The sequence below is a fragment of the Canis lupus genome, chromosome 24 (genome assembly GCF_003254725.2).
Source record: "Canis lupus dingo isolate Sandy chromosome 24, ASM325472v2, whole genome shotgun sequence".
NCBI lineage: Eukaryota > Metazoa > Chordata > Mammalia > Carnivora > Canidae > Canis > Canis lupus.
Window position 1 is genome coordinate 19,186,837 of NC_064266.1, and position 26,576 is coordinate 19,213,412.

At 49.5% G+C, this 26,576-nt stretch overlaps 1 protein-coding gene across 9 annotated transcripts; it reads left to right on the forward strand.

The window, feature by feature from the left end:
* Window positions 1-351: 351 nt before the first annotated feature.
* Window positions 352-14,239, forward strand: PDYN (prodynorphin). 9 transcript variants are annotated; one of them, XM_025469524.3, is made up of 4 exons: window positions 354-1,287; window positions 2,539-2,595; window positions 10,699-10,843; window positions 12,159-14,239. In XM_025469524.3, exons 3-4 carry the CDS (start codon window positions 10,715-10,717, stop codon window positions 12,798-12,800), a joined length of 771 nt encoding a protein of 256 aa, XP_025325309.1. In that variant the 5' UTR covers window positions 354-1,287; window positions 2,539-2,595; window positions 10,699-10,714; the 3' UTR covers window positions 12,801-14,239. The 9 variants fall into 9 exon arrangements, with proteins under 9 accessions (XP_025325312.1, XP_048956398.1, XP_025325309.1 ...); XM_049100439.1 differs by having other exon boundaries at window positions 356-1,287; window positions 2,469-2,595; window positions 10,696-10,843; XM_025469523.3 differs by having other exon boundaries at window positions 357-1,287; window positions 10,696-10,843.
* The last annotated feature ends 12,337 nt before the right edge of the window (window positions 14,240-26,576 follow it).

Genomic DNA, 26,576 nt, shown 5'->3' on the forward strand with positions numbered 1-26,576 from the left:
CCCATGTTTTGGAAGGTATTCATAGCCATGAGAGTGCAGCCTTCACGCTGCTGCTGGCACGGGCCGAGGGCGCACAGGAGGTAGGGATGCCCCCCACCCGGAGTGCAGGCAAAGGCACATCGCAGCCCATATTTTGAGGGGGATTTCAAGATACTCATTTTGTGTTGCCACCAGAGCAAAGTAAACCGCAGCTCCTGGCTGCCGGGGAAGGGCTGAGCTCCTGCCAGGGCTGGTTGTGCCTGGCACCAGCCCAGGCATGTACCAGAGTCGGCTGTGGGTGCAGGCAAGTGTACACACAAAAACATTCCAGGACACGCGTGACCAGCCACACGCGGAGCTGCCGTAGCACCCAGCACCCGGTCTGCCTTCCCCTTCTCGTCGCTTCCCTTGTCTGGGGCTCTCTGCCTTTTCTGTGGTCTCTAGATCCCTGTAGGTTCTGAGCCTGTCCTCTTGCCTGGTTTCCTTCTCTCCTTCCTCTGACTGTCCCTCCACCCGCCTCCCAACGCCCTCTCTCTGGTGGCCCCATCTCTGGCACTCTACGTCCCTCCGTCCCTCCGTTTTCCTGCGGGCTCCTTGTCTGGATCACGCCCTGTCTCTCCGACAGTGTCTCTTTCTCTTTCTGATCCTCTTTGAATCTTCTGTTTCAGCTTCTTTCTCTGTGTCCCCATCTGTCTCCAGATCTGTCCTGTCTGACTCTCTCTCTCTCTCCCTTTCTCTCTCTCTCCCCATCTGTCTCTGTGTCTCTCTGTCTGCTGGTCTCTGGCTCTCTTTCTCTGTCTCTCTTTCTCCAACACTTTCTGTCTCTGCCCTTCCCTACCTCTCTCTCTTTATTCCTGTGACTCTCTCCTGGAAACGCATCAAAGACTGAAGTGGCCGGATTTCAAGTGACAAACAGCACTACACCCAGGATCCAGCCCCCTCCCTGCACGGCTGCCTTCCTCCTCCACATCCCCTGTCACGAAGAGAAGCCTATTGTGTGGGGCCCAGGGAGTTTGAGTTGAAGGGCCCGGGGGTCTGCGCCTCTGACTGCTCTGAGCTACTTCCCCATTGGCTCCCAGCAGCTTGTGCTCAGCAAGGGCTGAGCGACAGGGGAGGCTCTAGTCCATAAAAGGGGGGGCGAGGCACCAGAACTGCCATTCTGAGGGGCTTTGGTGGTGCTCACGGCCGCCTCTTTGGCACCTCCTTCGGAGCCCGAGTCTGGGAGACCCCTGAGTCCTGAGCCAGCCACCTGCCACCACCCTGCGACCTGCTCAGCCAGAAGCTGCCCGGGGACAAAGCAGGACACAGGTAATGTCCGGAGGGGCACGAGAATCTCTTTTTTGATCATATTTGTTTTTCCTGGTCCTCTGGACCTGAGGGTGGTAGGAGCTCGGGCTGGGGGATTTCAGGTCTGGGGCTGATAATCTGGCAGATACAGTTACAGTTACGAGGCTGGGTTGCGAGCGCCAGATCCGTCCGTGTGAGACGGATGGTTCTTCGGAATCCGCCCTCCGCACAGCCCCAGCTTAAACAGGTGGGTTCTTCTCTCCCAAGAGGACCACCCCTCCGTGTCAGCTCCAGGGTCATCTTCTTCCCCAGCAGCCTGCACACACAGTTCCCATCTGAGGATGGGATGCCCTGGGTGGAAGAAGTGAGTTTGGCCCCTCAGGAAGGTTTTAAAGGTCAGTGATTCTCACTGGACTCACAGAACAAGGTCTGAGGGGACGTTAATGAGATTCAGGGCTCTGGCATTTACCAGGTATCATGTACATCACTGTACAGCCAAGTTCAGCCTTTTCATCCCTTTTTGGATCATGTTTAATTTTTGACAGGGTACTGGCTTGAGTGGTTTCCTTTGACATCATTTACATGGAAATGAAGTTTGGGGCTATTTTGTTGGGAGGGAATGGGGAAAGAGTGACAGCATGCCACGAGACTCAGGCTTCGCAGTATTTTTCTTGTCACTTTTACTTTGAAAGGACTTGTTGCTCTCATGTAAATTAGAGCCTGAGAAGTCCAAGTTGGGCAGGGAAAAAGATGCTCAGAGGGGAAAGCCATTTGCTCACTAGTAAAGACATCCCTGTCCAAAGAAGAGTATTATTGAATCCCAAAGTTTGACTCTAGCAAAAAAGCTGGTGAGCTTCAGAGAAAAGAGAAAAAGGGAGAAAAAATGCTTGGTGACAACACAGAGGTTGAATAGTAGATTCTGTGACCCTATACTTTTTCCTGGGTATCTTTTATCTAGAATCTCTCCAAGCTTTACAAACATTCCTTAATTAAGCCTCCAACCTTCCCAGGGGAAACAAGCTCTTCAGGTTATTGGATCTGATTTCAATTCCCTTCCCGCAGACTGAAAGTCTTCATTACCGTCTTTCTTCCAAGGGTTGGTAAAATATACAAGTCTTTCTAATTTGACAGGCATTCCGGTCAAGATCCATTGCAAATGTTTCAGAATGTCAACCCCTGGCCTCCCCCTCCCACTGCCACAGCTCCCTCTCTTTCCCCTTTCTTCCTCCCCTCAATCCCACCCCACCTTGCCTTTTGTTCTATTTTTTGCAGGTCATTTATCTCCAGGCTTTGAGATCTGCGTGGGGGAGCTGTTGCAGCAGCCGAAGGGTGAGCTGCGCTGCCTGGGGGAGGTTTGCGTTTGCTGACGGGATCTCAAGCCCACTGCTTTGCCCCAGATGAGCTAGAGGTGTGATGGGTGGCGGGCGAATCCCGTGTCTCCGCTGGCAGCTGGGAGTGGGATGTCGCAGTGCTTCCTGAGGCATGTTTTAGCAGAGCAGGCAAAGGGACGGGCTTGGGGGCTATTGGAGGCAATTTGCAATCACCATAAAGCAAATGGAAAGGGATGAGGGTCTTGGGATAACTCCTGGGAGCCAGGAATGTTCCATAGATTGTCTAAATGTGCGTCTCACAATACCCAGATCTGGGTTCAAATCCCAGTCTCACCACTCATTTGCTGTGTGATTTGGGACAGCAGCTGAAGGTTCATTTCCTCACCCACACGGTACGGATAATAGTATTCACCTCATTGTGAAACTCCCGTTGGGTACTCTAATATGCCTGGCATTCAGTAGGTACTCAATGAGTGCTAGTGTGACTGCTCAAGTTCTCACCGTCTAGAGCGCAGAGTTGGGCCCCCTTCCCCTCAATCTGTTATAATATCCCTCATCATTCCACACCATCCAACTGTGAGCTACGTCAGTGTCTGTCCGTGTCTGTGGGGGGGGTGGGGGGAATAGGTCCAGGAAATAGGTCTCGTATTTCAGTTTGCGGGGCTGGCACTCCCCTCCCCTCCCCCTCCAGTCCTCTCCACACCAACAGAAGACCATTTCTTCATCTGTTGCCTCAGGATCATGAAGTCTTCCCAATCGATCCTCCCTAGCCCCCCTCCCACTGCCTACCTCCTTGGGCCATTCTTGCACAATTGTTGTATTTATTAGATGTCTTCCATCATTCTAAGTGGGATCAATAGTTGGTGGTTTGATTTCAACTTGTGTCTGAGACGGTGCAGTCAGCTAGCTGATTTCTTTCACCGTTTTCGTTCATCTCAGCCCATAAATGTTGGTTAATCTCACGGCGTCTGACAAAGGTCTAAAACGATTTCACTGAGACAGGGCTGGCCATTGTGGTGGCAGTAAATATTTCTGGAGACACTCAGCAAGCCCAGGATCAGGCCCTGGAGATGGAAAGGTGTCCTGGGTCCTTTGATGTTGGGCCCCATAAATCCTGCCCCAGCCCAGGTCCAGATTGATGCTCCTGGCAGGAGGTAGATGGCCCAGATCCACGAGGCACATATCCAGGCTCGGGACGCTTCTCCGGGAGGCCATCCAGCCGAACCCATGGCCGGAGTGGGGGGCTGCAGGCACGTTCACTGCATTTGTCCACCGTCATTTGGCTCTTTGACTAAATGAACCTGTTGACCTGTTACTGGATAGTTCTGTTTAAGCTGAGAAGGGTTGAGTGAGTAGTTATGTGATTGGATCTCTGGTCCACTGGCAGGAGGACGAACTGATGTTTGTGATTCCCACAGTAGGTCAAAGCCCTGGATCCAAGTCCACTTTCTGTCCTGCCTTCCCTGTCTCTGGTTCTGTGCCCTCCCCTCCTCTTTTCTCCTCACCTCCCCACCTCTGCTCCTCCGTACCTTCTGCCTCTGGTTCCCATCACCTCTCTCACTGTTTGTTCTTTCATCAGTTCTCTGCTTCTTTGGTGTGTTTATCTCTTTCTCTGTGTGCAAGAGTCTCTACCACTCTAGTTGGCACACCCACGTGTATGTGCCTCTTTGTCTCTGTCACCCTCTTGGTCTCTGTCTCCTTCTCTGCATCTGTATTCCCATCCCTCTCTTTGCTTTTCTCCTTAACCCTTAACTGCATCAAATAACCAAGGGTATGACTCCTGCTCTTAAAAATCATTCTTTTAAAACTCCCCATGACCACCGAGGGCAGGGCCCCTTCACTCTGGTCTCTGAACAGCAAATGGCCCAGAGAGAGGGCCAGCCCTGAGGGTGGGCCCTCATTACCATGTTCTCCACTTTGATTCTTGCTGGACTACATGGTAGTTTCACTTACCATCTGATTTCTGAGCCCCCCGTGTTCCCCAGTCGAGAATCCATTCTTTGTCAATGACCCTAAAGGCCTCACAGGAACACTGTCCTCCACTTTTCAGGATCTGCCTTTGCCAGTCCCTGGAGACCTGCAGAGGTGAACTTTGTGTGTTTTCTGGTGGGATAGAAGTCCAGCAACTATCTCAGCTTCAGGAATGTGAGAGTTTGGTAGGAGGGTCCGCTGGATATCCAACGTGACCACACACCTCAGGGAAGGTTTGTGGGTGGAGCACAGACCAACTTTCAAGCCTCCTTCTGCTATGTCCTTGCCTCTTGGCCTAGACCTGGTGATTTTGTCTCTCTGAGACTCTCTTTCCTCATCTGGAAAATGGGGCTCATCATGCCAGCCTCGTGGAATCTCCTGAGGGTGAACAAGCAATAATTGAGCTGAAATGCAGAGCAGTGAGTTGGCCCCCGTGGCTGTGCCTTAACCAGGGATGGACTTGGAGAGCTCAGCTCTGCCATGCATGTGCTCAGGACCCTGGGGCCCTTTGTCACTTGGTTCTCACCCTTCCTTCCTGGAGCCTGAGCCTGTACCAGTAGCAGCTACCCCAGGAGGGGCCACAGAGGCCACAGGTCTGGCACAGAGCCACCGTGCAGTACTCCACAGCTGCTGTCAGGCAGGTTGTTGGGGGGTCATTGAAACACCATCTCCTCAGCGCAAGTCACCGCCTGGGGGTGGGAGGCCCCAGCTCTGTCTCCACTTCCCTCCTGACTCATGATGTGACCTTAACAAGTGACTTCATTCCTACCTTTTCCCATTTCCTCTTCTATCAAATAGGGATAATCATATGCGATAAAGTGCCGGGAGAGATAATTGCAATGTTAAATCAAGCCATTATTATTCCATGCTGGCTTTTTAATGCTTGCTGCTCCTCTGAGTCCTCTGACTACAATATAGAAATATCACCAAAAGGAGATGAGGGGGCGGGCAGGCAGTCCCTTCCCTTTCCAGGAACCCTGGGCCCTGGGTAGGAGAGAGGACTACTGTGTGCTGGCCCTTTGAGCGATGTTGTCACTGGGGCAGCCCTGGCGCAGGGCAAGGGGGTGATGCGTCCCCTTCAGGGACAAGTGAGAAGCGCAGGCTTGAGGAGGGGAATGATTCCCCTCTGATTTTTCCCCAGAAAGTCAGCTTCAGAATGATGAGAATAATTAGAATTAGGAAAATGATTGTAAGATTAGTGAAAGCAGGGGTCAGCAGACCTGGTCGGTAAGAGACCAGCTAGTATATATTTTGGGCATTCGGGGCGTCCAGTCCCTGTCTCAACACCCAGCTGTGCTTTTGCAGCATGAGAGCAGCCACGGACGATAGTAGGCAGATGGAATGGGCATTGGGTGCGTTCTCAGGATTCCCCAGAGAAATGGAAACAATAGGATGTGAACATATAGAGAAAGAGATTTGGTAAAAGAATCCAGCGATTGATGGAGGCTGATGAGGCCAAAATGTCCTCTCCTGCCCCCCACCAGCCCCTGCATCCCTCACCGGGCTGTCACAAAGCCCATGGGGTAGTGGCTGAGGAAGTCCCATAGATCTGCAAGGAAAGAGGGTTTTTCTTTGGGAGGGCTGCTGGAAGGCCCCCCTGGCCCACCCAGCCCATGAAAAGAGGTGGCTCCTTCCCTGCAGGCTGTGCAAGCAAGCTCCCCATTGGGGTCTGTGCACCTGACGCTGCCCCTCAGCCCACCACGTGGGCTTGCTTGTGCTTCTCACCCCGTGAGCTTCCAAGTTCCTTTTCTTCTCAGTTCGTTCTGGATGGGAGTTGAGGGGCAGACAGGGCTATCTCTGATGGACAAGAGCTCCCCTGAGCAAATCCCCTGAGCAAAGGTGAAAATGCTCCTGAAGGACCCATCTGGCAGTGCACGATAATTTGTTTATCCTACAATAGAAAGGAAATAGGATTGCTTGGGAAAATCTCAGGGCTTATGTGTCTTTATTAGAGTCACCTTTTAACCCAGAAAGATCTGGTCAGAAGCCTAACTCCCATTCACAAGCTAAGTGAACTTGGGCAAGTGACTTCTCCTTCTCGGCCTCAGTCTTCTCCTCTATATAAAGGGTATAAAGACATTTGCTCCCACCTTGTGGTGAGGACGAGAATCACGTGTGTGAAGGGGGAACACACAACCTGGCACCCAGTGGGCTCTTGAGCTGTGGTGGCTGTTACTGGACTGATGTGACCATGAATACAGAGCTCTCATCCCTGCCTGGCACACAGTAGGCCCACCACATGTGGAAGTTCATTCATTCAACAACTTGTTTTTTGGAGTTTCACCTGTGTGTGTTCTAGGCCTTTGTTATCACTCCTTTTGGCCTCTTTCTTTTTGTATCTCCTGTAGTGCAGGAGTTGAATGGAGCTTTCATACTCCACTATCTAAAGCACCTACTATGTGCCAGGCACCCTGCCCGGTGTGCCCTGTGCATGATCTCTTATTTAATTCCCACACCAACCCCCTGGTACACTATTATTAGCCCCATTATGTGACCAAGGAAACAGAGACACAGCAAAGTTAATTTTCCCAGACGGGGTGGGGGGAGAGTCGGGGTTTGAATCCACATAACTAAGCCCTTGGTGATTCTGCTTCTGGGTCAGGAAGGGATTGGAGGTGCTCCTTTCCTTTCTGTTTAGAGGAACCCTCTGACCCCATGGTGCTTCTCCAAGTTGTTAGAATAGGCCATGCAGGGGCTGCAAAGTCAACTCTCTGTCGAATGCTCGGCAGGAGACACAAGGGAAACTGCCAGGTAGGGACATTGGTGACCAAGCTGCATGTGTCATTTGGGTGACAGTTGCCATATGGCAGCACGGGCCCGATATCTCCAGTACTTCTGATTTTTTAAAGATAAGTTGGAAATTAAGATTTGAAAATTCCCCAATTTAAAAATGTTGGCAACAGAATTAAAACCAAAAAGAAGAAGAAACCCCTGTGCAAGTCAAAACACCCAGTGCCATTTGCTGTTTGTTCCACCAGCTACCGGCTGTAGCCTCTGAACATTTGCCATGTGCAGGGAGAGTGCTGCGGTTGGGGGAGAGCAGGAGCCTCAGCCCTGCCTGTCCCTCCTGACCCCCATTGCTGCCTTGACCCTCCCTGGGCACTCCCATGCCCTTCAGGTCCCTCCCCAGTTCTTCCTGGGAAACACACTGAGGCCTAGGGAGCCAGGGCCGTGATGGGGGGAGGGAGGCGTGGGGTGGTGGGGAGAGAAGTGGGGCTTTGCTGGAAGACAGGGACTCGGCCCTTCCCAGGACCAAGGAACCACAGCTCTGATCACGCCTTGAGCAAGTCTGGAAAAAAATCAAAGCCTCACAACAAAGCCCCTAATATTCAGCATGTGACCTGGTTCCCTCTGCCTCTCTTGTCTCCTGGGCCTTCCCTCTTTCTGTGCCTCCCGCCTGTCTCTTTCCCTCCTCTGTCTCTGTTTCTCCCTCCCTCTGTCTCTCTCAGGACTGTTTTTCACTAAGCCCGCCTCATCCCTCCCCACCCCCTTCCCCTTCCTGTCTGCCCTCTTCTCTTCCTTTCCCCCCCACCCTTGGCTCCCTGGTTTCCATAACAGTTTCTCAATTTCCTCTAGCAGTGTTGACTCTAGACTGCTGCAGACCCCATGAGGTTTCTCTGGGGGCATGGAGAGGTGCAATCCAGAAAAATTCAAACTAAGCTTCCCAGACATCCAGGGGTGATCTGTGTATTCACTCAACAAACCCTGGGCCGAGCTCTTGTTCACAATGGAGCCCCATGTGCTGAGCTGGGCACCCCATTCACTCCCCCATTCATTCATCAATCCTCAGATGGCCCTAGTCTTTCCACAACATTAGAATGAGGTGCAGACGCCTCACCTTAGCCTAAAGGGGCCCCCACTATCTGGCCACAGCTCATCTCTCTGCTCTTCTACCCCAGTCTCCTGCCTTATGTTCTCTTATCCACCCTGGTCTCTTTGTCATGCTCAAACGCACCACACACCCTCACTGTAGTGACTTTCACCTGCAGAGACGAAGCCCCCCACTGGTTAGAAACTCAGAAAGCAGGAGCACTTGTGTCATAGAGCCAGCATAGTGACTGTGGGAGTTCAGAAGGTCAGGCAGACTTCCTGGAGGAGGTAACCAAGGCTGAGTGTTGAAGAACAAATACGAGTTAGCCAGGTCAGTGGGAGATAGGAGTGGATGGGTGGGGTGAGGAAGGTGCTCCAGGAAGAGGGAATCCCTTGGGTGAAGCATGAAAAATGGGGTACATGGGGCACTATTTTGGAGTTGCAGGTGGTGTGGTCAGGCCCACATCAGACGAAGCTCACAGCCAGTCTGGGTGCTGCACATTTGCTGGGCTGCCTTAGACAGATGACATAGTCTCTGGGCTTCCATTTCCCTGCCTATAGAATGGAAAGAATATTAGTCCCAGGTTTATGGGATTGTTATGAGACCTTCTTCCGTTAAGACACAGCTGAGGCTCAGCACAGCCCGGCATGCAGTTAGCACCAGTCAGTGCCAGCTCTGCTTGGTGGGAAAGCCCTGGAGCAGCTAGCTAAGGGGCAGCCTTCCTCTCAGGGGCAGTGGAGAGCCGGGAAGCAGGGCAGGGGTGCAATCAGGCTGGTAAGACCAGAGGCTCCCTGGAGCCTGGGCCAGAGAAACTGGAGACTTGGGCTGGGAGTGGGGTAGACTGGAGGAGCCCGGCCAGTGCACTGTGGTAAGAAGATGGGCTTGAGTTAGACGCCCCCCCAGATACAAATCCCAGCTTTGCCACTTACCAGCTCAAGAACATTGGCAGCCTTCTTAACTCAGTCTTCTGATCTGTAAAGTGGGAGCGACAATGGGACCCACCCCAGAGAGTCGCTGTGAGTACAAATGAGTTTGCTCGTGAGAACAGCTCAGAACATCATGAGTACTTAACAACCATCTGATCAGCTAGGATTATTATTAAATACGAAGTTAGTGGATGAAAGGAAAGGCTGCCGACGTTATTTGCCTGGGACACAAAGGATCTCTGATCAGGCCTCCTAACCTGGAAGCCACGCCGTGTGGGAAGCATCAGGCCAGGAGGTCTGTGGTGTAGGCTTCTCCTCCCCTGCAGGTAATTCACTGCTGATCTTGTACTGAGCCAGCCCTACCATCACCATCCGCTGATATCAGAGAAAACACGAGCTGCCTGCTTTGCATCTGAGCATAAAAGGCACTGCTTGCTCTCCTGGAACCCCAAGCCACTCAGCAGGTGGTAGAGCATGAGAGAACATGGGGGGTGGGGAGGGCAAGAGAGGTGGGATGGACCCATGTCCACTCTTCTGGGTTTTCTTCTCTGAGCCTCCCTGCTTCGTGGAGCAGAACGTGCCCAGCCTCAAGAGAGGCCTGGGTTCCCACCTTCAATCGCTATGTGACCCTAGATCTGCCAGCCTCTCTGAGCACCTGTTTTCTCATCTATAAAGTGGGGATGATGAGGGGCCAGGCCTGACCCAGCCTAACAGGTCTGACTGCAGGATTGCCATGCTGCGCAGGGCATTTCAGGGCGGACAGGGGGGATCTGAGAAGGACCTGGAGGCAGGGAGGCCCGCTTGGAGAAGGTGGAAGTATGGCCACGGTAAGTAGAAGTGCTGGGGTGAAAAAGGCAAATTCTAGAGAACTTACAAGGCAGATAGGACAGGCCTGGGGACAAGCTGAGAAGTCGGGGGCAAAGGCAGGTGATGGGGCCTCAGAGAATCTAGGAAAGCAGATGCCGAATGTCTTCCCGCTCGGTAGGTGGGTAAAGTGGATTTTGAAGGCTGGCAGACCCAGATCAAGTCCTGGCTTGTCTGTTGCCTGACTGGTGCTGGTGATCGCTTCCCCTCTTGAGCCTCGACTTCCCCATCTGTCTGATGAAAATAGACAGACCCTCCTCCAGAGCTGTCGTGCAGATGGAAGGTGAACAGGTGGGAAGGCTGCTGGCACGTAGCAGGTACTCAGCACATTAATTCTCTTCTTTGACCCCCAACTTTGGGCACCCACTGTGCCTCCTTGGGCCTCTATTTTCCTGACTGTGAGATGGGAACGAGAACAAGAACGTTAGCCTTACAGTGTTGCCTGCAGGGGTCAGTGAGATGGCTCAGGACACCCATGCAGAGTAGGCGCTCACTGGTTCATTATCTTCTCTTTCTCCGTCCCCAGCAGGAAGCGCTGAGCCAGCATGGCGTGGCAGGGGCTGCTGCTGGCCGCCTGCCTCCTTGTGCTCCCCTCTGCCACAGCGGACTGCCTGTCCCAGTGCTCCTTGTGTGCTGTGAAGACCCAGGATAGGCCCAAGCCCATCGAGCCCCTGGTAGGTTTCAGGATGTCCAGGTCCTAGGCCCACGTGCAGAAGGGACATCTGTGTGCAGGGCATGAACAGCTGTGTGTCTGTCCTGTAGGCTTGTCCTACTTGTGCAGGACACATCCTGCCCCGGGGTAGGTCTGAGTACCCGGGGCTGCAGGTTCCCACCTCCATCCCCACCTCAGACCTTACCACCACTGCCTCGTTCAGGTCTGGGACCTACAATGCAGGTTTCCAGGGAGCCTGATGCCCGGCAACAGGGAGGGCCATTAAGGAGGCTGTGCTGGCTGAGAGTTGGCAGCCTTCTGGTAACTTTCCAGGGCTTCTTACCATTCCCAATCTAGTCACTCCTACAGAAGGAGGTCTTTCCAACACCACTAAATGCCAGGATCCAAGGCTTGACCCCTCTCCTTGGTCTCAGCCTCTCTTGACCTGGCCTTGTTTGCTTTGCTTTGAATCAAACTCCCCCACGTGTCTCTCCTTTGATGGCAGACAGGTGAGACTAAAGGTCCCAAGGGTGTGGTGGACAGAGCACAGGCTTTGGTTCTGCCACTTTCTCACTCCACGACCCTGGAATTCATCCCTCTTCAGTTTCCACATCTGCAACGTGGGGGTGATTCTATGAGCTAACAAGGCAAAGTTCTAGACACACAGTCCTAGAGGCTCTTCATTGAGAGGCATGCTGGGTGCCAGCTGCTGTCTGCTCTCAGTCACTGGAGAGCACAGTGGTTAGGCATGAGGGCTTATGGCATTAGCCTGCCTGGGTCCAAGTTCCAGAATTATCCAGCATTGTCATTGTCATCCTCACGACCATCATTGTGATCACGTTCGAATTCCCCCAGCATTCCTATGAAGGAGCTACTTTTATCCCCTGGGTTTGATGAGCCCTCAGACCCATCACATGTGTTCTCTCCACCATCCTGCATGGCTCCGTGCCTCTCTGTAATGTGTTAAGAACATCCTTCACACCTGGGGAAGGTGGGGAGAACCAAGTACTCCCTCTGGAATCAAGCTGAAGAGGATGAGTGAGTGCACCAAAGAGCTCTCTGGGAAGATCTTAGCTGTGATGTTGGCATTGCCATCTGTAGCCACGTTTCCTTGGGAAAGCCGGTCCACTCTCTATGTCTCTCGCACGTAGGCATAGAGTCCCCTATTTTCATGCACCTCTCTGGGAGCATTAAGGTGGGAAGCCCGAACTTTAGTAATGGCAGATACTTTTTGATATTCTCAATAAGGGGCTCTCTGGGGCAAGGGAGTGCATGTGGCCGGCCTGGCAGTTGGATGGTGATGACATCACCACTCTGGTCTTTTTGGGTTTTTGCAGATCTGTTCCCTGGAATGCCAGGCTGCTCTGCTGCCTGCTGAGGAGTGGGAGAGATGCCAGAGCCTTCTCTCTTTCTTCACCCCCTTCACCTTTGGGCTCAACGGCAAAGAAGACTGGGAGACCAAGGCCACTTTGGAGGAGCCCTATAGTGAGCTGGTTAAGCGCCCTGAGCCCTTCCCGAATGAGCTTGAGAAAAACAGGTTTTTCCTCAGCACCCCAGCAGAGGAGAATGCACTGAGCAGGAGCCTGGCGGAGAAGCTCAGGGGTCTCTCTGGCAGGTTGGGGGAGGGAGGGGAGTCTGAGCTGATGGGGGACACTCAGCTGAATGATGATGCCATGGAGGCTGGGGCATTGGATTCCAATGAGGAGGACCCCAAGGAGCAGGTCAAACGCTATGGGGGCTTCTTGCGCAAATACCCCAAGAGAAGCTCAGAGGTGGCTGGGGAGGGGAACGGGGATGGGGATGCGGTGGGTCACGAGGACCTGTACAAACGCTATGGGGGCTTCTTGAGGCGCATCCGTCCCAAGCTCAAATGGGACAACCAGAAACGCTATGGAGGTTTTCTCCGGCGCCAGTTCAAGGTGGTAACTCGGTCTCAGGAAGACCCTAATGCCTACTCTGGAGAGCTTCTTGACGGGTAAACTCTTCCCCATTGTGGAGTTGAGTCAGGAGCTTCCCCTGACCCCCTCCCAAACTGGAGTTCCCTCATTCATCCTACCGTATATCCCCTTCCCCATGTTCAATTCAGGCTTGTGTGCAAAGCACCCAAACCCAGCCTGCCTCTTTTATGCCTGGGTCACAGTGTTTGTCTGGGGTCAGTGAGGAAGAAGGATGGAGGTTCACCTCTCCAGTAGTCTCAGTGCTTGGCTCCAACTCTAGACCTTTGAAACTCTGGCCAACAGCAGCTTTTGCTATGAACTCCCCCCCCCCATTAATGTGACTCCCCAGTTTCAGGAATCTAGACTGACTTGTTCTTCTTCCCTCTAGATAAATAGCAAAACAAGATAAATAAACAAATAGAAATCCTAGCACTTTATCCCAAACCTAATGAACCTCCTTGAGGAGACCATGCTTTAGGCAAAACGCTCAAACACTGCATTTTATTGGAGCAGGGAGTCTTACACGAGAGAGTTCAGTCCTCCAGTGGGCATGTGTTCAGTTGAGTTCTCTGCGTTCTCCTCATTTAGAAACATACCTCTTGAAGAACCAGGTTCCTGGACTCCAGTTCATGTTGGTACCTTGGATAGCACCCAGCCTCAAGTGAGAGGAAGGGGCATGAAAACCCCTCCCCAAATGGTAATGAGAGCAGTCTTCCCACTGAATACTGAAATGATCCAGAAGGGAGCAAGACAAAGCAATCTGTGCAGCAAACTCAAAATGTGGACCAGTTCCCTCAGCCCTCATTAAACTAATTAAACAGATCGGAATCACACTCCTACCCCAGGATGAACTGAAGCTGAGTCAAGTTGATGAGGTTAAGCACGACCATGTTCTTGAGCAGCTGAATTGGCCGCCAAGAGTCTTAGCCATCTGGTCAAACATATGCATTGGGCATTGGGTAAGGGAATCCAGAAGCAACAGCTAGAAAGACAAAAAGGTCCTTTTCAACCCCTGTGATGATTCTTTCCTCTTAATGTCTCAGAATAAAACCAGAAAGAGCCATGAAGTGATTAAGTGCTTGAGGCCAAATGAATTCCCTTGATTCAGATAACCCAGAATCAGAGGCAGAGACCTCCCAATGCCTTGGTTTCAATCAAAGTCTTCTCTCTCTCTGTTGCTCTTACTTGATCATCCCTAGGCACTATGATTTGGTTTGCAGGCCCAAGAGGCTAGGCTGGATAGGAAAGGAAATGGTCTTGAATTCAGTTAATTTGTATAAGATGCTACTGAGCATACCTCTTCGTGTACAGCCCCCAGATCTCATGATGTTCTGAAATGTGTAGATTGTTTTAGGGTTACTTTGTATGCTTTAAAAAAAAATCCCACTTATGCAATTTACCCAGAATTTGCTTTATTCCTTAGCAGGCCTGTGTTATTTCCTACTCCTTCAGTGCAATAAATAAAAGAAAGATGGTGATGACTCGGGTGTGTATGTGTGCGCCTCAGTCCCCATAGTGTAGAAAGACCATTTGCAGAAAAGAGTGCTGGGGAATGAAAAATGCACACACACACACACACACACACATTCACATCAGAAAACTAAGTGTAGGATGAGAGAAAGAGCACAAACTTTAGAGCACCATTGCCCTAAATTTGAGATCTGTGTGATGTTGGGTAAGTTATTTGACCTCTCTGAGCCTTACTTTCCTCTTCTGTAAAAGAAAGACAACCCCCACCCCCGACTCCCAGGGACTTTCTCCTATGCTGAGTTACCAAGGCGAGAGGCCAGATGTTGCTAGACAAAGGTGAAGAACCCTCTAGAGAGTGGGTAGCATAATGTCCTTTACTAAAATGACATGCTTTATTAAATGGCATCAAGGAGAGGTATTTAAATAGTGCTGGTGTGGAAGAGTCTCAGTGGCTCCAGACCTTGTGGGTCTGGCTTTCTGAATGACTCTATAGAAGACACAGGACCAGGGAGGTCTCCCTCCTTCTTTCCTTCATTCAAGAAAGAATTAATTGAAAACTCTACTGTATGGTAGGTCTTTTTCTAGGTGCTGGAGGTACAGGAAAATAAAATGAACAAAGTCTTAGTTCTTACAGAACTCACAGTCTATGGCAGGGGGAGACAAGTAAACCAAAATAGAAATCTAAAGTGAAAAATTAAATTTAAAAAATAAATAAAATGTAATGAATTTAAAATTAAATATAAATGAAATTTAAAATAGTGGTAATTATTGTGAAGGGAACACTTGGGATTTAGTAATAATGGATAATAGAGATAGGAGAGGAATATCCGGATCCTTCTTGAGGAATATTCCATTCTCGATGTTCATAGGATCATCAAGTTGGAAGAAACCTAAGGCTGGGATTATCTCCTCCAACTAGCTACTCTTTGCCAAATTGACACATTGATAATAAATTTTAACTTGGATTTCACAACCTATTGCTATTCCTTAATGATTCAGTGTGAGGAAGTTCTATCTTTATTTGGGTTGAAGTTAGATTTCTGTCCCTTTAATACATTGGGTCTTGATCTTGCTGTCTATCAGCCCAGGAGCCTGTCTAGGGAAGAATTTTCTGTGACTTGTAGACAAATGGCTCCTAATTATCTCAAATGGGCAAATGAACAAACAAACAAACAAAACCCCAAGTAATTTGTTGGCTCACATAAGTGAAGAGTACAGGATATTAGCTTTGAGTACAGCTTGAGCAAGGAGCTCAAAAAGAACACCAGGACTTCTCTCACTAACCTCTTTTCTCCTCTGTGTTGAATTCATTCTAAGACTTCACATGCTTTTAAGATGCTACCATACCATGCAAGTTCAGGTCTAGTATGCTATTCTCACAGAAAATCCCCATCAAAGTGTTACTGTACTTCATTAGCTCTAATTGTGTCATTCATCCTATCCTGAGCTAATGTCAATCATTATGGACAAGCCAATGCAATGCCGTGATTGTCAGGACTGAACGACATGGATAGCCAGGGATTGATTCAACCCAACTCAAAGCAGTTGGACTAGGAGTGGGAAAGAGGATGGTTTTTGGAGGACAACTGGCGCATGGTTCCCAATAGAAGAAAGAATAAATGCCAGCCCACCATTAATAGATGGTCACCCCCCCTAATGAGTGAAAGTAGCTGGGTGGGAACTGGAGCAAACTGGAGAGTGTGATGGGGAATATGGGCTCAGAGCAGCCAGATTTGATTTTTAAAAGACCACAGAAATCTGACTTTGCATTTTTTTTTCATGTAAGTAATTTTTTAAAAGAAGTATTGAGTAGGACAAACAGTAACATGCTTGGGATGAGATGCATCACTTTCTTACCATTATTTTGTGACTTCTTTCTAAATTTTTTTAAAATAAGAAACACTTCTTTTTTTGGGTTTTAAAATTTTCCCCATATGCCATGGATTCTAGAATGCTATTGCTCTGGACTCCCTTTTCTGGACCCATTTCACTTGGTCAATGAGGCATGGCCACATGAGGTGGAAGGAACATGGTGGGGGTCCCAGAGATCTGGGTGAGGATCCCACTGTCCCGGGTGGCTCTGGGCATGCCGCTGCACTCCACGGAGCCTCAGTTGTGGGTTTTTAAAAACATTTATTCATTTATTTTAGAGAGAGAGAGAGAAAGAGAGTGTAGGGAGGGGCAGAAGGAGAGAGAGAGAGGAAAGCAGACTCCCCCCTGAGCGCAGAGCCTAACCCTGAGATCATGACCTGAGTGGAAACTGAGAGTCACATGCTTAACCAACAGATCGACCCAGGCACCCCTGAGCCTCAGTTTTCAATCTGTCAGTTGGGGAGGAAAATACTGACTTCCCTTGAGGGAGGAGAGGATTTGGTAACATGAAGTCTATGATGCCACACCAGAGGTATATGATGCTAGTTGCTGCCCCATCTAAAGGGTAGTGCCTCTGATTACAGTATTCCAGATGTCACCTGAGTGAGGCAGACACCTGTTGAAAGAAGGAAATTTTCCTGATGGTAAGAGAAGGATGAAATTAAAAAAATTTTTTTTATTAAACTATAAGATATGTGCTGTAGAGTGTACTCAATCTTAAGTCTGCAGCTCACTGGATTCTTACATATGTATACGCCTGTGTGACCACCACTCGGATCACAATATAAAATATTTCCAGCACCCCAGAGAGGTGATCATTTTTTTTATGAGCTGTTTGAGGGGATGGAGAGCAAGCCATATGAAGGATTGGAACAAAAATACCACAGACCCTGCAGAGTCCTGATTCTTTGTCCATGTCACCAAGGCCCCTGTGCAGCAATCATAGAGCAGTCGTTGGCTAAGGGATGCCAACATCCCGGTAGCCTTAGAAGAGCGTGTTACTAATAAGCACACCGTTTCCACGACAACGCCATACACCATCAGCAGTGAGGAAAGTCTTGTTATAACGATCATGACAATCATAATGATCTCTCGGATTTGGATCACCCCTCCCCCACCCCCAGCTCCAAGCTCTTCACACAAACAAGCCCAGTGATGGGGCTTGTCTATTAATTAAAGGCCCCCAAGTGAAGACAACAAAAATCCCCATGACAATGCTGGGAACAATGGTTCCCTAATAGATGTCATTTTGGCATTCTTGATTCATGTACTGGGTCCGTGTGGACTTCCATTGTAGCTGTAGGAGGTTTATAACAAAGATGTATAATTACTCTTCTGATATGCAAATTTGCATGTAAGTTGCACTCCCACCCTATTTGTCTTGTCTCTGTCTAACTTAAGCCAAGCCCCATTCTTCTTTGTCCCCAGGACTCCCCTCATTCTTAATTCCTTTTGACGTGAAGTTTGCCATCCGAAAATGTCCACCCGTCTCGGTCTTAAACTCCCCGTTACACGAGCATAGCTCCTAAAGAGACTGCCCTGGTGTCTATGAAATTTGGGAGTGCTTTCTCGTCCCTGGTAAGATCCATGCGGGGTTTGGACTTGGAAGGAGCACTGGACTGAGAGTCCGGGGACCTAGGGACCTGAGTGTGGCCAGGCTCTGCTAACTGGCCATGGGGGTGGGCTTTGAGTTCTCCAGGACAGTTTTCTCTTTTGTAAAATGAAAAAGATTAAAAAGATAATATCGTTAGGGCTTTTGTCATTTCCAGAGCTGACACATAGCACTTGTTCTATATCAAGCACTGAGTCAAAAAATGATGAACAGAGCAAAAGAGCCTCAGTTTCCTCCTTGTCTGACAATGAGGGTGATGGTTTCTGCCCTGGCAGGTAGTGGGGGTCATATAAGAAGACACAGGGACAGTACTTGGCCCAAAGCTGGGTGATTAGTGCTAGTACCCTCCCCACCTGAATCCATCCTATCGCTTGATGAACATTTATTGAGCAACTGTTGTATACCTTGCACTGGGGTAAGGGCAGGGGATTCAGCTGTGATCAAGTAGAGTCCTCACTTCACAGGGCTCACTTTCTGGGGGGAGGGGACCAATCACCTATAAATTAACCAATGGGTCAATATTTCAGGTGAGCATGAGTGCTATGAAGGAGATTAGAGGTACCGGATGCAAGTGATGGCAGATGGGAGGAGTTACTCAGGGGAGTCCCAGAGGCCTCTCTGGCTGGGGGGCATGTTTGACCAGAGGTATGTAGGAAGTGGGGAGAGGGATCCCTGGGTGGCGCAGCGGTTTGGCGCCTGCCTTTGGCCCAGGGCGCGATCCTGGAGACCCGGGATCGAATCCCACGTCGGGCTCCCGGTACATGGAGCCTGCTTCTCCCTCTGCCTGTGTCTCTGCGCCTCTCTCTCTCTCTGTGACTATCATAAATAAATAAAAATTTAAAAAAAAAAAAAGGAAGTGGAGAGAGGGAGCCTTGTGTGTATCTGGGTAGAGTCAGGGAAGAGCATTCAGGACAGGGGAACAGCAGGTGCATAGGCGGAGAAGAGGGTGCATAGTTGCTGTGTAGAGAAGGGGGGGGTGGAGAGTGAGGGCAGAGGGTAGGAGGCAGGCTGCAGACGCAAACAGGGCAGGTCACAGAGGGCCTCCCAGAACTCCGTCCTGACATACACCATTACCCATGGAATTACTAGAGCCTCCTTTACTCTCCGAGTCTGTTTTGGGTAATATATCATCTCGTTGCCCAACTTATGGGCATGGAAAGGATCTTGACTTTTGCTCGGGGTGAGATAGGAGCATTGGAAGGTTGTAAGCACAGGCGGGACATTACCTGACACAAAAATTCAGAGGGGTCAGGCCAGCTGCCATGGGGAGAGCAGGCTGCAGGGAGCATGGGCGTCATTCTGTGGTCCTGTCAGAGAATGGCACCTTCCAAGGTGTGCAGGAGAGATGCAGAAGCTTTTCTTCCTTGGGATGGAGGGGCCCCAGGCAGAGTATTCTCTTCTTAACAGGAAGTGATGGACACCAGGGCCATGGGCAGGCAGTGGTGTGCCCTCAGTTAGTGGATTGCACTTAAGAAACCAGTCTGTAGGGACACCTGGGTGGCTCAGTGGTTGAGTGCCTGCCTTTGGCTCAGGTCATGATTCCCGGATCCTGGGATCGAGTCCTGAATCAGGCTCCCCATAGAGAGCCTGCTTCTCTCTCTGCCTATGTCTGTGTCTCTCTCATGAATTAAAAAAAAAAGAAAGAAAGAAAGAAAGAAATAAAAGAAAAGAAACCAGTCTGTAGACACCAGCTAGCAGCATTCCACCTGCCCTGCCCCATCTCAGCCTTGAAACAATGTTGCCTTGGTGGTTTGAGCTTTGTGCTTTTGGAGAGAAAAGTCCCTGAATTGGGACTTTACATAAAAGATTCACCATTGGAAAGTGTATAAATCAAATTTTTATAAATCAGATTGTATTTTAATGCACTAGGGAATATTGCTATTCAATTTCCTTATTGATTTTACAGATTACGACACTGTCTCTTGCCTGTTTAGAAACATTTGACAATGGGGCAGTCCGGGTGGCTCAGCGGCTTAGCTCCACCTTCAGTCCAGGGTGTGGTCCTGGAGACCGGATCGGGTCCTGCATGGAGCCTGCTTCTCCCTCTGCCTGTGTCTCTGCCTCTCTCTCTCTCTCTCTCTCTCCCCCTCATGAATAAATAAATAAAATCTTAAAAAAAAAAAAAAAAAGAAACATTTGACAAACCCTTAAAAGCATCAAGAAGGCTCCTGTGAAATGAACCAACAGTCAGGGTTCAGGTATCAGACATTTACTGAGCCTCCATTCTGGGCCAAGGCACAGTGAGTGTCAAAACATGTGTGACCTTTGCCCTGAAGGGGTTTCCAGTTCAGCAGAGACCTGATAGAGCAAATAACTGTGAAGAATACATAAGGAGTTACTCTGGGGAGGAATGTGTTGCAAAGGGAGCTTCAGATGTAGAGAACAGAGGCCTGTCCTGATGGCAGTGCTGAGAGGGCTTCATGAAGCCATGGACCCGAAGCTGAGATCTGAAGGAGGAGCAGGAGTTAGCCAGGTGTAAGTGCGGGTGAGTGTAGGGCGTTTTCAGGAGAAAATCAGCAAGGGCAGAGGTCCAGAGGTGGAAGGAGCAGTATGTGGGCAAGCATCAGGAGGAAAGCCAGGGTGCCCATGCTTGATCATGCCAGGCCTGTAGGCCATGTCGTGATGGCCCTATTTCAAGAACAAGGGAGGCAAGTGGAGGATTTCACTTTCACAATGAAGTGACATGGTCAGGTGTGCTGAAACAGTTTTCTGGAACAAGGTGAGGCATTAAAAAAAAAAAAACAAAAAACAAGGTGAGGAATAAATATTTATATATAAACCTACAACAAAGAAAATAATACCACCTTTGGTCCCACCCCTTAGAGACAGCTGGATCAATGTAGTAACACCTCCTCCCAGGGTGGCTTCTCTGCTTATCTCTGAACACTGGATGACATGCTGTCCTCATTTAACGCTATACGTCTTAAGCATTTTTTATACATTCTTCCTAAGTGTCATTTCTAAATTGACATAATCACAATAGTTCACAAATTGGATCTACCGTAAAGTTAACCCAGGCATTTCCCCATGGGTAGAGGGACTGAACATCCCCATCTGCCCGAACATTCACAAGATTATGCCTTTGCCTTGGTGTCATCATAGCGCCTCTTTCACTTCTAAGAGTCTTGAGTGAATAATTACATGGTCCCTCTTCCTAGAGGATGAACATTTGAGTTGCTCATGTTATTATTAATATCATTGTACCGCTGTGGTATATAACCCTGTGATATGGGTGTTTCAGCCAATCAGCTTAAACGAGCAGGAGGGTCACCACCAGTCCTTGCTGAAAACACCCTCAGAATTCACCTCGTTGTGTTCCTCGAACTCCAGACATCCACCTGCCATCTGTCACAGACACACTCCTGGCACCACCCTGTATTTAACGTTCATCTCTCATTCAACTTATTTTTTTTAAAACGTCCGTGAATTGGTTGACCGGGGAAGAAAACTTCACGTCACTACACAATGGGGAAGCCAGTATTAAATTCTGCTAACAGAAGGGGCATAACAACAAATTCAAGGAATAATATGAGGGGCAGCCCTGGGCCAAGGTTAGTCAGGGACAGAAGAAAAGGAAGCTTTGCAAGTGTCAATGGCTGGGAAAGATTCTCCAGCTTTGAACTGAGCCTCTCTCTGATACAATCAGAAGGTTACAAAGAGCATGATGCTTGTCTCCCTCTGGGGTTCTGGTGGAGGGGGTTGCGGGGGGTGGGCAAAGCAGGGCCCAGCATCACCTGGGGGAGCTGTAGTCACTAAAGGCTGAAGTAGCCTCAGATCACAGCCATGTGCGTGCTCACGAGTTTGGTCTTTACTGCCAAGGTTTTTGGCCTGCTGGTGGCGTGCTTCTCCCGGGTGTCCTTGTATGGAGTGCTGCTCTGTGCCAAGCCCTGAGCTGTCAACCTGTCAGCAGACTCGCTGGCTCCCTTGTTCATTCATTTTGGGGACTCACAGGCCAGCTGCCCTTTCTCCTGGAGTCTACGCTTGAGAGGATGAGACAGCAGTGAACCAGGAAAACCCCATTACAACTTTATATAAGTTAAATCCTGTAAGAGCTTTAATTTTTAAAAAAGATTTTATTTATTTGTCTGAGAGAGAGAGAGAGAGAGCACGAGCAGGGGGAGAGGCAGAGAGAGAAACAGCATTCCCACTGAGCAGGGATCCCAATGTGGGACTCCATCCTAGGACTCTGGGATCACAACCTGAGCTGAAGGCAGATGCTTAACCGACTGAGCCACCCAGGCACCCCTAATTTTTAAAAAATTAATAAGCTTTATTTTTAGTTTTAAGATTATAAGGAAATTGAGTGTCAGTACAGCGTTCCTATCTACCACTTCAGCTCCCCCAGTACCTATGGTGTTTGCTATTATTAACATCTCGCATTAGTATGAGGCATTTGTTGTAACTGATAAGCCAAATGCCGAGACATTATTATTTGGGCTTGCTCTTTGTGTCGCACAGTCTGTGGATTTTTACAAATGTGTAAGGACATGTGTCCACCATTATGGTATCACATAGAATAGTAGTTTCACTTGCTAAAAATCCCCTGCACTCCACCTGTTCACCTCTCCAGCATCCCCTCATCCATCTTCTAGTACCCACTGTTCTATCTCCATAGTTGAGCCTTTTCCAGAACATCATATAGTTGGAATCATCCTATACAGTACATATAGTATATATAATGTCCAGTAGGTACCTTTTCAGGTTGGCTTCTCTCACTTAGCAATGCACTGAAGCTTCCTCCATGTCTTTTCGTGGCTGGATAGCTCATTTCTCTTTAGCGCTGAAAGCTTCTCTGTTGTCTGAAGGCACCACAATTTATTTACCCACTCACCTACTGAAGGACATCTTGGTTGCTTCCATGTTTTGGCAATTCTAAATAAAGCTGCTATAAACATCTATGCTCAGGTTTTGGTGTGGGCAACATTTTTCAACCTAGAGTTTTATTTTTTATTGAAGTTACAATTTAACTACTAAAGTTTTTTTTTTTTTTTTTTTTTTTTTTAAAGGCCTTTGGTCAATAGGGGGTAAGGTGAAAGGGACTGGCTCTTTTGATAATATGGTCAGAGAAGATGATTTTCAAAATAAGACCTCAAGGGTGGGTAGGAGCCAGTCATGGCAGAGGCTGAGAGGAGAGCATCCCCAGAAGAGGGACGAGCAAGGGCAAAGGCCCTGAGTCAGGAAGGCACTGGGGTGTGAGGAACAGCAGAGGCCAGTGTGACCTGGTGCTGGCTGAAGGAGGTGGAGAGCTAGACAGGTCTGTAGGCCACAGTGGGCATCCCAGATTTTATTGCCAGTGCTCTGGGAAGTCATTTGGGACCTTAAAGTAGGGGGTACAGGGCTGAGAACTGCAAGGTGCTTGTAGATATTATCCCAGGGGGTCTCCCAGCACCCGACAGGGGCAGAACACAGTCTCCATTTGTAGATCAGAAAAGTGAGGCTCTGAGCCAGAGAAGGCTGGCCTTCCCCGTCTAACTCAACTCCAGGGCCACTGCTGCACAGAACCGGGGAAGAGAGACATGCGGAATCCGAAGGGAAGCCTCTGAATATCTCTCTCCATTGCAGGCTGGGCAGACAGCTTCAGAATTCAATTAGGCCATAAGAAGATTAGCGAAGGAAGTCGGCTTTGACCTCCAGGGCGGAGGGTGGGCAAGGCAGGGAGAGGGGGTGTGTGTGTGGGGGGGGGGGTTGAGGGTTGTGGTTTCAGATTAGACAGAGGAATTAGGTAATGGGTATGGCCAGAATCTAATTGCCCGTAGACCAACCTCTTTAGAGGAAATGGAGTCCTTTGTTGTCATGGTAACCAATTAAAAAAAAAAAGGGTTCAGCAGGTCCATGAACAGCAAGAGAGAGTCACCCTGGACACAGAAGTATCACATCCTGGCAAGCTCTCTGGTCCCCGGGTGCATCAGGACCCATAACAGAGATGGCATAAACCAGATGAAGTTTCTCTCTTGTGAAAAAGTCAGGGGTGGGCAGCCTAGGGCTGTGTTTTACTTATTTAGTTTTTGCTGCATAAACAAACTGCCCCCAAACTTAGTGGCTGAAAAACAACAATTTATTTCTCCTCTTCTGCGCGGTGGTGGGGCCCCTCCCCTGCAGTTTGATCTGGGCTCGCTGTGCAGCTGCAGCCAGCGGGAGGCCGCCGGGGCTGGGTGCTCCCACGTGGCCTCTCTCCGGGGGCTGGCGGGGCTGGCGGCTGGGGGTCTGGGCCGAGACCCTCGCCTCATGGTAGGCGAAGCTGTCTTCCTCGCCCGGGGTCTCAGCTCAGCACTCTCAGAGGGCAGTGCAGAAGCTGCCTGGCAATAGCCCCACCTCAGAAGTCACCCCAATGCCGAACCTGCCTTGTTTTGCTCATCAGAGTCACGGGACCCATCCAGATCCAGGGGAGGGACACACACATCTCTTGATGGGAAGAGAGCAAAGTCACATTGTCAGGAGGCATCGGGAAGGGAGGGATCGTTCAAACACTCTATCACAGGCTCAAATTGATGTTCTGCTCCACGGAGTTATTGGAATCCGGGGGTCCTTCCAGCTCAACACTCCCCCATCCCTAGTGTGCAGCCCTGGCCCTCCGGGTCCAAGGGAATAGCTAGATGCTGCCCACCACCACAGCTGGGAGACTGGGGAAACAATCGAAAAAGAGAGGGAAAAGGACACAAACACCAGCTGGCTTTCCAGAAGGGTTGCTGGAGATTGCCACAGAACGGTTCTGCTTAGATCTCACTGGGCTGATCTTAGCCGCATGGCCCCACTTGGCTGCAAGGGAGGCAGGGAGCCAGAATCTTTGTTCCAGGTGGCCAATGCCCATTCAGAATCTGAGGTTCTATTTCTCAGGAGAAAGGGGAGCGGGGATATGGGGCCCCAGCAGTTCCTGGCACTCTATGAAAGTCTACCCTTGAGATGATACAACGCCCGGAAGGAAATCACACCAGCTCATGTAGGATGGAGAACTGTTCCCTCACTAGGCAAATGCTTATAATCCCACAAAGGGTTAGAAGTCAAACCCACATCATTGTGTATTTGGTATTTAAAGTATTCATAACATTGAAGAGACTTTTTTTTGCATATTAGAGTACAAACAAATTAGCTTTGTGACTCCAATTTAAACTGTGTAATGGATTTTAGACTTGTGATTCTTCTGTCAAGAAGCAAACAAACCTTCTTATATCCCAAATTTATAAATACTACCAAAATGTATAAGAGAGTTTGAGATTCATTGTAGGTATAAGTTTTTAAATTAGATTTTCCAAAGTGGTTTAGATGCTTTGGAAACTTGCTTGTCAGGTCAGGCAATGGGAGTATTTAAGAAAGGAAACCGAATGTGTTAAATTTGTACGTCCTGTGTAAAATGTTGAAGATAATTAACCAAGTTTGCAAATGGGATGGATCATTTAACTGAGTATGAGTGGATTGACCATTAATCAAAAGCCCCCTTGAAAGTGACTGTATAGAAATAGAATAATGGTTTGTAAATTGGACTTAAAGGCTTAAGAATAACTAGATTTTTAAAAAAGCTACTGTAATACATTGAATACTAATTAAACAACAAATATTTCCAAGGAACCTTTTCTGTATACAAAAAAAATCTTCCCCACACCGATATTCTCAAGCTCATTTAAGAGCTAAATTGGAATTTTTGGATGACCCCAAAGTCCCTGTTTATGCCCTGGCCACACAGTGATGCCAGCCTGGGTGGAGAACATTAGGGGAATGGAACTGGCAGGACATGGCACCTGACTGATGATGGGGCAGGGTAGGGGGTGGCAAGAGGAGAGCCATGACAAACGATCTGTCTGCAGGTTGGGCACAGGTGTGTGTGCTCAGACTCCAGGTAAGTGCCCCTGGGAGGATGCCCACTGTCCAATCTCACTCGCCGCAAACTCCCAGGGCTACACATTGACTTTCACTGGAGACTTTCCTCTGGAGCGTGAGAGGAGATCCCAGGGGACCCTCAGGAAAGTGTCAGGGTGGACACAGCAGTCCTCTGGTTAGCTCTGGAAGACAGGGGCTCTGTAAGCCATCTCCTCACTCTGTGCCTGGGAAAGATGAATCCTGGACATACCAATAGTCTGGAAACAACCATTGCCAACTTAGGTAGTCAATGCTGTGGGAGCCATAGCCCATTTCTGGCTGGTGTACCCCACTGCGTTGGGTCTAGGCAGAAAAGTGCCCCTTCTTCACCAAGTCTATCAGCCGAGCCCCAGGCTTGGGGCTGCAAAAGGCCAGCCCCTCATTCGTGTGGGTGCAATTCGCACTCCAGAGCTCACTTGGGATGAGGGCTGAAACTAGTCCACAGCTGAGACCACTTTCTTACTTAGCAACATGGTGTGAGAAGTGGTGCTGGCTGTTCACAAGACTCATCTGAAGGTCAGGGTTCCTCCTGGACCCTCAGTCTCCTCTTCATATTGGGTAGCCATCACCGAAGGTCCTCAGTGTTTGTGGAGTGAATGGTTGAGTTACGTACAGCCCTGGCACACAGTGGGCCATCCATTTAGATTCCGTTGCCTCTCCAGAGGCCCAGTCTCTTCTGTGGCGATCCAGGGAAGTCTCAAGGAGCATCCTGAGCATCCTGCTCCTCTGTAGTGACCTTGCTTCAGTCTTGAGAACTGCATCTGGTCTTTATGGAGATCTTAGGGGGCAGGAACTCCTCGGTCCAGCTCTTCGGGATAGGTCTGCAAAGTTGCTGCATCCACAGGAGGTGGCAGCAGAGAGGCAGGTGGCTGAGAGCCACCTGGTCTGGTCTGGGAGCGCCCCCTCGTGGCTAGATGGAGCAACACACGTTGAGGGAGGTTTTCCCTCCATCCCGGCGGTCTTGTGGTTGTAGACGGAAAATAAGAATTTATGTGAGAGCTCAGGGGCCTATT

Excerpts from the sequence above, each read along its gene's own strand:
- PDYN (XM_025469527.3), top strand. The coding sequence starts at position 10,715 with ATGGCGTGGCAGGGGCTGCTGCTGGCCGCCTGCCTCCTTGTGCTCCCC. Across the intron at positions 10,844-12,158 it reads CCAAGCCCATCGAGCCCCTG|ATCTGTTCCCTGGAATGCCA; the intron begins GTAGGTTTCAGG and ends GGGTTTTTGCAG.